The following is a 15,416-nucleotide window of genomic DNA, read 5'->3' as shown; positions in this document are numbered from 1 at the left end:
TTGCGTCCTATACTTTTGATAGATAGCCGAAAGCAGTAGTAATGTGCTCATTGCACTACAAGTTGCCAGTTAAAGGGACATGAAACCCCAAAAAATTCTCTCATGATTTAGATAGAGAACATAATTTTAGACAACTTTGTAATTTACTTCTATTATCTAATTTGTTTCATTGTTTCACTGAGCCAAATCCTCCAGTTATTACATATATAAAAATATACCTAAAGGAGCAATTTCTGATATGTTTTATACTCTGCAGCTGTTAAACAAGCCATTGGAAAACATAAAGGGGAAATCAGTTTTATATATATAATGTATAAATAATAATGCCCCTTTAAGGTTTAAAAGAAACAATTTTGCTTCTGTTATCTTTTTGATTAAAAACTTTCAGTTTAAAAATGTTGTACAACACACTATCTGTAACATTGTTTAAATATACTTATTTCTAAGTTGACAGTATTTTCATTATTAAATTATTTGATTTGACATTAATAAAGTCCATCATCTGTCACTGGTATATAAAACTTTTTTTTTCTCCAATAGTTTAAAAGTGTTATAAAGTAGTAAAGGCTCTAGACTCACTGCCTTATGTGTGACTCCAAACTCATGCATTTAGTAATAAGCACCAGGGGTCAAATCTTTCAAAAAAATAAGTGTGGGAACTCACCAATACTTCCACCCCCCTATTTATATGTATATCATTTATACACTCTGGTTAATAAAAGCAAAGTAAAACCAATGAAGGGCTGAATGATTGCCTTTGGGCCTGAGGATGAACACCCATGGTTACATTTTTAAATAGCAGGGGTGACATTTTTGAAGGGGCAATTGTTTATAGATGATGTTGAATAAACCAACATTTTAGAAAATGTTACTCCCTGACTCTCAGGATGTGTAAGGCTCTGTAATATAAACATCTGATATCATGATCTTGATAAGGTTTGTGTGTGCACTCTGCAGTAAGAAACAATTATACTGTTTTACCATTAACACATATTCCAAGTAGTGTAGCAAGTAACACTGACAGAGAAAGCAGGAGGCATTAGGGCATAGTAAAGCTGAAAGCAAAACAGGTCACCTTGTACTTTGGGATGAAACTGGTATGGTTGAATCTGCAGAAAATACATTATCTTGCACAGGTCAGCATTCTGCATGGAAACCTGGCCTGCTGACCATAAATTGATAGGCATACAGACACCAACATTGATAGACTGCACATACTATTGGTACAAAAATAAAGTAATTGGCTTATCCTATTACAAGATGTTTCACAAACACCTTTACTTGCAAGGACTATTTTCCTTTGTGTGTACATATGTATTTCCCTTGCAAACATCATCCTAGCTATCTCTGGAGGAACTAAAAGGAATTCCAGAGAGAAAGCAGGATGCTGGAAGGAATGTCTCTTCCCTGCTTGACAAACACACTTTTGTGTTGGTGAAACACTGAACTTTTTTCAAAACAACTTTAAAATAGCTAAACTAGACACACGTGTTGTTTAATGTCAAGATCCAGGGTGTCCATACTTAACTCACATGGTGCATAGCCAGTTTAGCTTCAGTTCCTCACACCCTCCTTCCTCACCCCTTCTTCCTTTAGAGGGTGGGCTGAGACCTCTGTGCCTAAAAGCAACTCCAGACTCTAGTTCTATTTCTGCTGAGGTGAGCTAAATAACCTGAGAGCAAGCCACACAGAAATGTAAGCATTATGTTGTCCGCACAGTGTGGGGTGTTCACACAGCAGGACCACTGACAGGCTTTCATTTACTGTTTTGTAGGAAGTGTTACTGCCCATTAGTAGAGGATCTCAATATCCCTCTAACCAGACTGTGCTCCAGCTCCTTCCACCAGCAGCAGCAGCAGTGTTTACTGAAGCGTTTTGTTCTCTTCCCAGGGGGAACTTAGTTCCTCCTGCAAAAATAGTGCAGGAACTCCATTTCTATGCTTTCCCGCTCAACTTGAACCCTGATTAGCACTGATGACTTAATACATTTTACAGGAAAATCTACACATGTAAGATGATGCATTGTTACCTAACTATATTATACTATAATTTAAAAATATAAACGGAATCCATAAATACAAATAGGGCTGCAGTAATAGCTACTGAATATGACTAATGCAGTCAATGCTCACTTGCTACAAAGGAGCTGTAGTGTAAGTGCTGTAAAGCTTCATTTCTTTTAATCATCATTTTACGGATGTTCTATAAAGCATAATTTTATTTGCATTGTGGAAAGTTAAAGTACTGTAATTAAGCTGCGATCTCCCCAGAATAGCACAATATGTGACTAGATAATGGTTTCCAGCTGCACTTTGCAAACTGTAGAATAAATGGGAAGCTGGTATGAAGTGCAGTACACGAGCACACAAATACAAAAACATATCCAATGTTATGTAATCAGGCAAACTAGCCAATCATCTGAAAGAAATGTTAACACAACTTAAGTTCAGTAGTTGTATTGCTTTTTTATATTAAAAAGGTATTTCCCATTTATTGTTTTATTTCTATTTCTTTTTTTTCTCAGATTTTATACGGAAGATGTAACTGTTATTTAATTAATCTTTGTTTTGTAGCCGATGGTAAAAGTCTGGTGTCCATTGGCCTGGATGATAATCATACTATCGTATTTTGGGACTGGAAAAAAGGAGAAAAAATTTCAACAACACGGTGAGTTACAAAATACTTTCATTATCTCACAAGTATGGGACAAGCCATAAATAATGTACAACCAGTAAGATTATAAGCTCTAACTGGAGTAGTGTCCTCAAATATTTCTGTACTGTTCTGTATGGTTTTGCTGTACCTGTCTTTAACCCTTTAAGTGCTAACGATGGCTCTGAGCTCAGGTGCTAACAACATAATTCCTTTCAAAATATCTATTTATTTTGTAAAGGGAATTATGGCTAAGCGTCTCAGTGCTAAGGAAACAGCTGAGTTCTCTAGGAGTTCAGACTCTGATTCCTTCACTGATGATGCATATGGTATATAAACTAAATTTTTCTAGAAAGTACACACCAAGACGCATCAAATGAGGGGCCACATGTATTGCTAGCACAAAAATAGACAATGTAATAATAAGTGGAATATGGCTCTTTGCTTAAAAAAAAAAGAAGGTATGCTGTATGCAAAGCACCATATTCCATTAATTGTTGTGCACGTCAATTATGTGCTAGAGATACATGTAGCCCCTCATTTGATGCACCAAAGGGTGTAATTTCTACAAATGTGTGCTTTGTGTACCATATTTTAATTTTCCAAGTGGCTAGAACTGTTTTATTGCAGACATGGCAGTCTTGAAATTGTCTAAAAAAATAGCATTTCAACTTTTATGGGTTTTGTCTGCAATCAGACAGCTGTAGAAACCTGGGAAAGTAAGATACATTAAATAAAGTACACATTTTTGGAAAGTACACCCCTTGGCGCATCAAATGAGGGGCTGCATGTATTGCTAGCACAACAATAGACAATGTAATAATAAGTGGAATATGACTTTGCTTAGAATTTCTTTTTTTAAGCATTGCAACTTATTCCATTAATTGCTGTGCACCCCCAATTCATGCTAGAAATACTTGTAGCCCATTTTAATTTCTCAGGTGGCTAGAACTGTTTAATTGCTGAAAACCATACAGTAAATTCTAAGATGCTGTTTTTGATAATTTATCAAATTTACATTCCTGCAATAAAACAGTGGAGAAAACAGTGAAGTGTTCTTAATTTCTGCTTATTTCAGACAGGTTACCTACTACAAATATTTATTCACACAGGTCTTGATGATAGCACTTAGAAAAATAAAATTACATACTATTATTTATTGAGTCAGGAGTAAAGAAATATACTTTTTTTCACATTATTTTAAACCTGATGATTCATACACATATAATAATAGTATATTTTGAATCTGCTGCGTCTGCTGAAAAAAACCCAATATATAATTTGTATAGTTTATTCACACAAAATTTACTTTTAAAAGTGTTTAAACTTGAACTGCAACAAAAAAGCTCAAAACCAGCTTAGCACACAGGTGGGAAATGGCTTAGCAGCCAAGGGGTTAATTGTATTGAGCTATTGAAAATCTATGTCCATTTTAAATAATAAATCGTTTGATTTCTTACTGTTCTATCTACATGCATTTAAATATTACACATTAGGAAACAAAGACAAATCTCCAACAATGCAGTGTTAGCTGTTTCAGCACTGGATGGGTATAAGCGTTACAGTGACTTACTTCTTCAGTAACTTTATTATATATTTAAATTAACTAGATTGCTTTGTGCGCTAAAAATTATTTTGCACAGCTGTTAAGAAGCTTTATATGGTCTGTATGTAGGCTGTATATTTTTTCATACATGTGCATCGGCCAAAGTCTTGTTTTGGATGATTCAATTATTCTCACATTTAAAACCCTTTCTGGGTCGTCTGACTTTCATTAGACATTTCATTCCGTTCGGGCGAATTTCGTTAACAAACATTTGTTGTTAATGCTGGACCACTCTAACATTGGCACGCAACTTGATATTGCAAGTCCATAGTAAATCCCGTTTACCAGAGAAGCGTTAGCATGGGTGACATTATTCTAGCACAACCTATACTTTCAATGGATATCTTGACCGCACTAAATAGCACTGGTATTATAAGTTGAAAGTTATAGTTTGCATCTGAACGAAAGCTGAAACTGCGCTTGAATATTTACAAAGGCAGAGGGGGTATATATGAGCGCTAAACACCTCTCTTTGGCAATAATAAATTATAGTATAAATCAAAAGAAGTTGTGTCAACAGAATGTGAAATATTTGCTACACAGTATCTGACACAACACTGTAACACACTAAAACAAATTGTACTTGTGATGGCAAAAAACAATTATCACTAGTAGTCCTTCTAAGCATACGCTTGTTTGTTCACTAGTGATGCTCTTGACCAATATCCAGTATGCCTGACATCCGGTGTCTCGGATGCGGCTTTTCCTCACTGGTTTTCCCTTAGCCGGTACTAATGCAAATCTAGCAGAAAATAGACGAAACAAAGCGCACTCAGATTCAAAATATTATTTTAAAACCAAACTGCAACAGGAGGACACTATCGGACACTTGAGGTTACTATTTTGATTGTAAGTGCGGATATTGTATAACTATGGTTTTATAATTAAATTTTGAATTTGAGTGAGCTTTGTTTTTTCTGTTTTTGAGACCTGAAGTAAAGTGTAGTGGTTAAAAATAAAGTTGCGCAAAGCACATTAAAAACATTCTAAAATAAAGTATTAAATTCATATATACACCTTTTTTCATAAAAATATAATTTAAATATTGATAAAAAGGTTTTAAAGGGTTAAAAGGGATATGTGTATGCATGTATATTTATGTCTTCATATGTGTAAACATGCATGCATGGGGTTGTGACAGTTTAGGGGTTAATAGTGTAGGGAATTTATTCTGATGGAGATGTGGTGGTTTCGGGGTTAATAGCATAGGCATGTATAGGAATTATATTGCAATGGGGGTAGTGGCGGTTTATGGGTTAAGTAGTGTAGAGGGTTTATTGGGATGGGGGATCTGGTGGTTTATGGGTTAATAGTGTAGGGTGTTATATTGTTATTGGGGTTGTGGAAGATTCGGGGTTAATAGAGTAGTGGGTTTATATTGCGATAGCAGTTGTTAAGGGTTAAATAGTGTAGGAGCTGTATTGTGATGGGGTTGTGGTGGTTTAGGGATTAATAGCATAAGGCTGTAGCCTGTGTACATTTATATTGCATTTTTCTTTTTATTAAAAGAATCATTTATAAAGAATGTATTAATGGATTTTGTTAATACATTAATTTGTTATTCTTTTAATTTGTGCAGGCTCCCATTTGTTCATTTGGTTATGTACTGAATGCCCGAATTAGGGCTGGATCACGAGTGGAGCGCAAACGTTTGCACCTGAGCAATTAGGGGTATATTGCAAGGGTTTGCACTCATCGGGCTTACCGCTCATATTACGAGTTGAAAGTTAACGTGATCGTGTGAGCGCAATCGCGATTTATGCTAGAATGATTACCACAACCTCAGAGCTCTAGTTAATTGTCTCGCGAAGCTAAAAAGTTGCAAAAAACACATAAAAAATACATTACAAAGTACAGTTACACTCATAATAACACCATCTAATAAAAGTTATTAAAAAATATTGCACACAAAAGTTATAAGGGCTGAAAGATATGAGAGCAAATGTGTTAGAAAAAAAAAGGCAGGCAAAGGGCTTTTTCAGGGTACCTGTGAGTAGCATTAAATAAACTACATATGTGTCACATAATTTAATATTTAATGTCCGCTAATATCTCCCCTGACATGAGTTGAGTGGGCTATAGCCACAGCAGACTATCCCCTCACTGTTTAAGACATCAATGAGGACACAAGGGAAACATTTGTTCAATTAGTGAAGGCAGGTCTCTTCAACGGGATCTCACACAAAGACTTTCCTGCCTAAAGAGTGACTCATCCTAGGACCCCTGGGGGAAAGGAGCCCAAAAGTCTGGTCCAGGAAAACAGGTTTACAGGAAAGATAATTATCCCATGCTGGATCACAATCCACAAATCTCAGACAGCTATACTACTATACTATACTATAATACTTTAGCTGCTGTATACTATAATAACACTGCTTCTTTTATTTCAGACATATGATAAACCAGGATATTAAATGCTATGGTTCCATGAAGAGCAGTTAATCAAGCATATAATTACTTACTAAAATGACTATATAATTAATCACATCAGAATGCTACTTACAGATTATATATATATGATATAATCCGATAGGAAGTATATATATATTTATAGGTATATTATAAGTGGAATATACTCATGTTTGGTTTTGAATTATACATATTCAGTAGTATTAAATAGTCCCATATAGATTGAACGTATTGTTTATTGATACTGGAAAATATAAGTGTATTTAATGAAAACATATAAGAGAATATGTATCTGTAATATTTACTAAATGTTCAACCGTGGGGGTTGGACTTCCATATGCATTACCAAAGGGCCAATGAGGGACAAGCTTCGATTAAGGGCGTATCCAAAATTTCACTAATGATTAGAAAAGAGGTGGGTTTTATCAGACAGATGAAAACCCTTGCACAGGAAGTAAAAAGGGGCTAAATGCTGGTGGATCCTGCTTAACTTGACTTACTGACTTAAACTGCTGCCTTGGAAATACACAGAGTTTTGTAAGACAAAATTGGGCCTAACATTTACTTCCAGACTTTTGCATCCTCTTATATGACTGTGAAAATAATTTATCTGGAAAAGCTGAATTCTCATACTGGTTTGTTTGTAATATATTAATAGTTATTTTACATTTTTAATAGATTTTAGCAAAGAAATTCTTTATAGCATAGTATAGCTGCAGCTGTGAGTTAAAAGGTATCTTATTCTTATATTTAATATTGATTAGACTAGGGTAGTAAGTGCACTGTTGTTAAATATTATTATTAAGAAAGGATTTATATATATTTATGTTATAAGTTAATTGCAGTTATTGTGATATATTTTAGAATTTGTTTTATTGTGGCTAAATAAGAAGTTATTTCATGCTAGATTAATTGGTATTTGTTAAATTGGTAGTATTGTGTAACAATCTCTGGGCTTAAGTGAAGTATATTAGGTTATATTAAGTCGAAAAGAGTGAATTCTATTTCCCTGGTAATTCCATCAGACTTATTGAATCAGAGTTGCTGGCTAATTATAATTGTTCTGGTATTCTCATCTGTGATATTTTAATAGGCGATTCATTTGGAGCTAAGGTTAATTTATAGAAATATATTTTATGGTTTGCTTTGTATAGAAAATTTTAACAGCATAGACATATATAATTGATTCATAATCTATTTTCTACATAAATGTATTCAATGTGTATATAAAGATTAACTGATCAGAACTAAGGATTAAATGTTAAATTTTAGTTAGAATTATTGTTGTGTAAGTATATACCCACATCGTTTGGAGGTTACTGCTGAAATATAATAAATAATAGTGTAACCTAGGATATATATATATATAACATAACTGGAGTACACTGCTGGGATAATATTTATGGTGATATTCCATTATTAAAAGAACTAACAGCTTTAACATAGAGATACATACATATACTGTATGTGTACATATGTATTTACAGACATACTGTATATATACGTATAAACACATAAATTTATAGAAGTGCATTGGAGCCATTTGCCGTTAAGTAGATGAAAACATGTAAAAACATATTTATGCAATATTCACTGTTAATAAAGGTTTTAACTATGTATTTACTATAAATATTTCACATTCCATTGCTCTGCACATGTATGTATTTTTAAATAGATATTCATATAAATATCTGTATATATCTATACCTATATATAATCATGTATGTATATGTATGTGTATATATATATATATAAAGGTAGAGGGCCAGCACAATTCTTCCAGACAACCACCCTGGGTGCTTCCAAGACATGAATCCAGATAGAGAAAAAGGGATGCACTCACTGGGAATTTGTTCATTACTTCTTTATTTGTAACGTTTCAGGGTATTACCCCCTTCGCCGAGCCGCGTCCAGAGGTGCCACTCCCACCGGCTGACGTCATCAGGCAGTGACTCAGAATTCGTACTCCTCAGTGCCTACTAAAAACAAAGTGCATCACCTTAATTCAAAAAAGTAATCTAACAGGCAAATCACAGAAGCAACTAAAGGAACAAGCCTAGTACTAAATCATCCACTAGTATGATATAGTCGATTGCGCTGTATACGTGTATGGCAAGACTGTCAGCCTGGTTGTTCTGGCGGATCACAATCGATGCTTGTTTGGATAATGCCTTCAATGCCATTCTCTCAGCATGAGTCAGGTTATTATGTGAGTTATTGTAGTTCCTCATGATCGATGCCTCCATCTCAGTATGTACCAACCTCGAAAATGTTTTTATACTAGCATTGTGGCTAGTGGGATCAAATTTAGAGACAGGTCTGAGTGTTTTTTCCCCATCCTGTTGTTTTGGGAAATATTCCCTTAGTCTTAAATTCCGTTGAAATTGATGATAAAGCTCTAACCCAACTGGGAGATATGTATATGAGAGGATACCCACAAAAAGTACTTGATAAACAGCTACAGGACTTGAATGTCCCCAAGACAAATAAAGTGCAGGAGCAACTTACTTTTGTCACTACGTTCACAAGTGACAAGAAGGACACCAGGGAGTCCTTCGATAAACATTGGGACATTCTGAAAAGTGACCATACCCTTCCATTCAGTCAGATGGTGCCTCCATGGATTGGATATAGAAGAGCAACATTGTTGAGAGATATGCTGGTCAAAACTGACCCAAAATCCAGTTACCAGAGGAAGACATGGTTGGAAACAACCAAACCTGGCTGTTTCAGGTGCCTAGGCTACACCACCTGCAGTGCCTTGCAGATGGGGCAGTACTTTACCCACCCGATGATGAAAATGAAATTCAAGCATAAATTTTGGCTCACCTGTACAACCACACACATATTCTATCTCCTACATTGCACATGTGGCCTGTTCTATGTAGGAAAAACTATGGATGACTTACAGACCAGAATGGCCAATCATTGGTCAGCCATAAGGTTGGCTATACAGAAGGGGACATCAGAACAACCTGTCACCAGGCATTTTGTCCTGAAAGGCCATACAGTTGTTGACTTAAAGTATACCATCATTGACCATGTCCTGCCTCTCCCCCGTGGTGGTGATAGAGGGAAGATACTGCTCCAGAAGGAAGCGAGATGGACCTTCAGATTGGGGATGATGGCACCCAAAGGACTCAATTCCCATTTAGATTGGCACTATTTTCTTTAGGAATCCTTAGTACCAATTAGTTAAATGATATAGAAATAGGGTTCTAGTTTCATCATTTACTTTTATTAGTTTTTGCTATAATTAGTGCCACTATAGTGTTAGGTCCATTTGTAGGTTTTAGGCTCTTTATGAGCGATATGTCATTGCTTTACTTTATGATTTAGGATGTACATATGTGCTAGACTGTGCGCTTCTTGAGGTTTATTATGGGGTTATACCTATTATTGGCTCCCTCTTGTTAGGTGAGTCTCCCTGTCTAACCTGAATGAACCTCTGGTTATTACTGTAGTTAGTACTATAATTATAGTACCTGTCTAATTATTGCCTTGTTACTATTTCCTTTAGCTGATGTTTTCATTTGTTTCTATTTGATATATGGAGTATACATGATTAGAATTGAAGCGCTATGATTGTTCGATAGTGGCCACCTCTGCCTCTGTTCTACTGATGACGTCAGCTGTTGGTGTTGATACGGGTTGTTATGACAACCCGGCTGACAGTCTTACTATAGATGTATACGGCGCGATTGACTATCACACTAGTGGATGATTTAGTACTAGGCTTGTTCCTTTAGTTGCTTCTTTGATTCTCCTGTTAGATCACTTTTTTGAATTAAGATGATGCACTAGGTACTGGGGAGTACGGATCCTGAGTCGCGGCCTGAGGACGTCAGCCGGTGGGAGTGGCCCTTCTGGTTGCGGCTCGGCTCTGTAGCACTTGAGATTGTTTATAAGTCATGGTGTTGGTAAGTAAGTTGTTGTTACAACTTTTGCATGTCTAATGAAGGAGGTAATATCCGAAAGGTTACAAATAAAGAAGTAACGAACAAATTGCCGGTGACTGCATCTGTTTTCTCTGTATATATATGTATATATATATATATATATATATATATATATATATACAGTATCTCACAAAAGTGAGTACACCCCTTACATTTTTGTAAATATTTTATTGCATCTTTTCATGTGACAACTCTGAAGAAATGACACTTTGCTACAATGTAAAGTGGTGAGTGTACAGCCTGTATAACAGTGTGAATTTGCTGTCCCCTCAAAATAACTCAACACACAGCCATTAATGTCTAAACCGTTGGCAACAAAAGTGAGTACACCCCTAAGGGGAAATGTCCAAATTGGGCCCAAAGTGTCAATATTTTGTGTGACCAACATTATTTTACAGCACTGCCTTAACCCTCTTGGGCATGGAGTTCACCAGAGCTTCACAGGTTGCCACTGGAGTTCTCTTCCACTCCTCCATGACGACATCACGGAACTGGTGGATGTTAGTCCCCCACCTTCCATTTGAGGGTGCCCCACAGATGCCAAATAGGATTTAGGTCTGGAGACATGCTTGGCCAGTCCATCACCTTTACCCTCAGCTTCTTTAGCAAGGCAGTGGTCGTCTTGGAGGTGTGTTTGGGGTCGTTATCATGTTGGAATACTGCCCTGCAGCCCAGTCTCTGAAGCTCTGCTTCAGTATGTCACAGTACATATTGGCATTCATGGTTCCCCCAATGAACTGTAGCTCCCCAGTGCCGGCAGCACTCATGCAGGCCCAGACCATGACACTCCCACCACCATTGTCTTTGTACTCCTCACCTGGTTGCCGCCACACACACTTGACACCATCTGAACCAAATAAGTTTTTCTTGTTCTCATCGGACCACAGGACATGGTTCCAGTAATCCATGTCCTTAGTCTGCTTGTCTTTCCTCAAACTGTTTGCGGGCTTTCTTGTGCATCATCTTTAGAAGAGGCTTCCGTCTGGGACGACAGCCATGCAGACCAATTTGATGCAGTGTGCGGCGTATGGTCTGAGCACTGACAGGCTGACCCCCCCCACCCTTTCAACCTCTGCACTCATACGTCTATTTCCCAAAGACAACCTCTGGATATGATGCTGAGCACGTGCACTCAACTTGTTTGGTCGACCATGGCGAGGCCTGTTCTGAGTGGAACCTGTCCTGTGAAACCACTGTATGGTCTTGCCCACCGTGCTGCAGCTCAGTTTTAGGGTCTTGGCAATCTTCTTATAGCCTAGGCCATCTTTATGTAGAGCAACAATTCTTTTTTTCAGATCCTCAGAGAGTTCTTTGCCATGAGGTCCCATGTTAAACTTTCAGTAACCAGTATGAGAGAGTGTGAGAGCAATAACAGCAAATTTAACACACCTGCTCCCCATTCACACCTGAAACCTTGTAACACTAACGAGTCACAAGACACCGGGTAGGGAAAATGGCTAATTGGGCCCAATTTGGACTTTTCTACTTAGGGGTGTACTCACTTTTGTTGCCAATGGTTTAGACATTAATGGCTGTGTGTTGAGTTATTTTGAGGGGACAGAAAATGTGCACTGTTATACAGGCTGTACACTCACTACTTTACATTGTAGCAAAGTGTAATTTCTTCAGTGTTGTCACATGAAAAGACATAATAAAATATTTACAAAAATGTGAGAGGTGTACTCACTTTTGTATATATGTATACATCCAAGATGAGAAAAAAGCGCTCAAAAGCCCACAATGAATAAAAAATGCAAAATTTTATTGGGACACAAAAAACATAAGAATCCTATAAAGGACATATTTGTAATCCAGGTTAAAGTGCAGATGCACAGAGCAGACATGTTTTGTGCTGAAACAGCACTTGTTCACTGCTTACCTGTGCACCTGCAAAGGCCTGCCTTTTAATTAGAAAAATTTAAAGCGATATTATACATAGCCTGGATTTCTCTAATATTGTGAATAAATTGATTCAACATATTTAGTTGTACTATATATAAACATATGTTATATAGGAACAAAAATCTAGATGAACATCATATTTACATAATATTTATATCCTAAAAGCTTGAGGAATACCAAACCTAATTTTATACCATAGATCTAATGTGTATTAGTAGCTATACTTGATAAGCTTGGTAATTAGTTATAAAGGAACAGAAAACTAGATGAGCATCATATTTACATAGTACTTATATCCTAAAAGCTAGAAGAATACCAAACCTAATCTTATACCATAGATCTAATGTAACATAGTAACATAACATAGTAACATAGTAGATAAGGTTGAAAAAAGACTGAAGTCCATCGAGTTCAACCTATACAAATCTAAAATACTTTCAAAAAGCTCCAGTTAAGCTTAAATAACCCCATTAAAATGTGACCCATTTAATACTAGCAATCATATCCATGAATTTTGTTTATATACAGAAATTTATCCAGACTATTTTTAAATGTATCTATGGTAATGGCATTCACTACCTCCTTTGGTAATGAGTTCCACAATTTTATTGCTCTTACAGTTAAAAAACGTTTCCGTTGCAGGAGATTAAATCTCCTTTCCTCCAACCTTAAATTATGACCTCTTGTCAGAAACAATTTCCTTGGAATAAACAGAGCTTCTGCCATCTCTGTATATGGGCCTTGAATATATTTATATAAAGTAATCATGTCACCTCTCAAGCGCCTTTTTTCTAAAGAAAACAGACCCAGTTTGGCTAGCCTCTCCTCATAGGTTAATTTCTCCAATCCCCTTATTAGCTTTGTGGCCCTTCTCTGAACTTTTTCTAGTTCTGCAATATCTTTTTTAGCAATCGGTCCCCAGAACTGCACTCCAAACTCAAGGTGAGGTCTTACCAGGGCTTTATATAATGACAGAATTATGCTTTCCTCCCTTGAATCAATGCCTCTTTTAATATATGCTAGTATCTTATTAGCCTTTGAAGCCGCTGCCCTGCATTGTGCACCCATCTTTAGCTTGTTATCTATTACTACTCCCAAATTCCTTTCCTCCTGTGTTTGGCTAAGTCTTGTCCCATTTAAAAAATACGTAGCCTGCTTATTTTTACTTCCAAAATGTAGAACCTTGCATTTTTCCGTATTAAATCTCATTTTCCATTCACTTGCCCATAGTTCTAATTTTAGCAAATCCCTTTGTAAAGAGAGTTCCTCCTGCTCTGACCTAATGACCTTACTTAACTTAGTATCATCTGCAAAAATAGAGATGTCGCTATTTAATCCTTGCTCCAAGTCATTTATAAAAATATTAAAAAGAACAGGGCCCAGTACTGATCCCTGGGGGACGCCACTGATTACCTTAGTAATGTGTATTAATAGCTATACTTGATAAGCTTAGTAATTAGTATAGCAGGAAAAAAAATATTTTTCAAGGTCAACTTGACAGAAGAAAACACTTTTCCACTATACAAATAAATCCAGATCCCTTCTCTTGTTTATCCCTAGAGGATAGCTTGTTTGTAAGGTAAAAATCCAAAAGATTTCTCTTTTGTCTAAACTCATTTCCCTGTTACCTCCTCTGCTCCATATGGGTACCAAATCTATGCCCTGTACTGTTAGTGCATTGACATCGGAATTATGAAAATCCCTGAAGTGTCTCGCTATTGGCGTATCTGACTTTTCAGCTACAAAGGTGCTCTAAAAGTCTTTCCTTGAGAGGCCTAATAGTTTTACCAGTATATTGCTTGAAACAGATTTTACATGTTTGGAGATATATTACGTGGGTAGTTGAACAATTTATTGAAAAATTAATTTTGTGTTGTTTTTGAGTTACTGATGAAATTATTGTATCACCTTCTGTCATCAAATTACATGTTCTACAGATCGGTCTTCTACATTTGAAGAAACCTTTCCTTTTTTGAAGCCAATTCTTATTAGAAATAGGCTTTAGCTCTGATGGAGATAAGTAGTTTGAAAGAGTCTTACCTATTTTGGGTATGAAATTACATCCCTCCTGCATAATTTCTTTTAAGATTGGATCTGAATATAGAATAATTATAGAACCTCTGACTATATTACAAATTTTATTAAACTCTAGGCTATAGTTGGTAATAAATTTTAATTTCTTAGAGTTCACATTGACACTTTTATGTCTTTTAGTATGTAAGAGTTTATCTCTGGGGATTTTATCCACATTCTGTTTAGCTTTGTTTAACACCTCATCTGTATACCCCCTACTTTTAAGTCTTTCTAAAGCAGCAGTTGCCTGTTTTTGATACTCCCCTTCAGTCGAGCAATTTCTTTTTATTCTGATTAGTTCTCCCTTAGGGATTGATTTGATCACATGTCTTGGATGACAGGAGTCATGTTTGAGAATAGTATTGACTGCTGTTGGTTTCCTAAACAGGGTAGTAATTATTGTTTGCTCCTTTTCGTCAATACAGAGGGTCAGATCAAGAAAATTAATTTTGTAGGTATTATGTTCACCCGTGAATTTTATGCCACATTCATTAGTATTTAAATACTTGCAGAACTTGTAAGCCTCCAAAGCTTCTCCATCAAAGATAAATAGAAGATCATCTATATATCCAAAAAATGCAACAATCTGATTTTTAAATGGATTCCTATCTCCAAAGACGTGGGACAGCTCCCACCAACCCATAAAAAGGTTGGCGTACGAGGGGGCAAACTTGGCCCCCATAGCTGTCCCACGCCTCTGGAGATAGAAACCACTCCCAAACTTAAAAAAGTTATGGTGTGCTAGCTGGAGGCGCTGGTTCATCTTGTATCAGCCGTTGGTATCTTCCTTTCCTTCCTCGGTTGTATAACTCTAG

The 15,416-nt window shown here is 36.3% G+C and overlaps 1 protein-coding gene across 1 annotated transcript in view; it reads left to right on the top strand.

Moving 5' to 3' along the window:
* Positions 1 to 15,416, top strand: part of EML6 (EMAP like 6) — a 540,560-nt gene that overhangs the window by 185,036 nt on the left and 340,108 nt on the right. Inside the window, exon 16 of the mRNA XM_053712691.1 lies at positions 2,574 to 2,667. Within this exon, the coding sequence (XP_053568666.1) occupies positions 2,574 to 2,667 (94 nt within the window). The remainder of the gene's footprint in view (positions 1 to 2,573; positions 2,668 to 15,416) is intronic.

This window comes from Bombina bombina, chromosome 4 (genome assembly GCF_027579735.1).
Source record: "Bombina bombina isolate aBomBom1 chromosome 4, aBomBom1.pri, whole genome shotgun sequence".
Classification (NCBI taxonomy): domain Eukaryota; kingdom Metazoa; phylum Chordata; class Amphibia; order Anura; family Bombinatoridae; genus Bombina; species Bombina bombina.
This window is presented reverse-complemented; position numbering and strand designations above follow the sequence as displayed.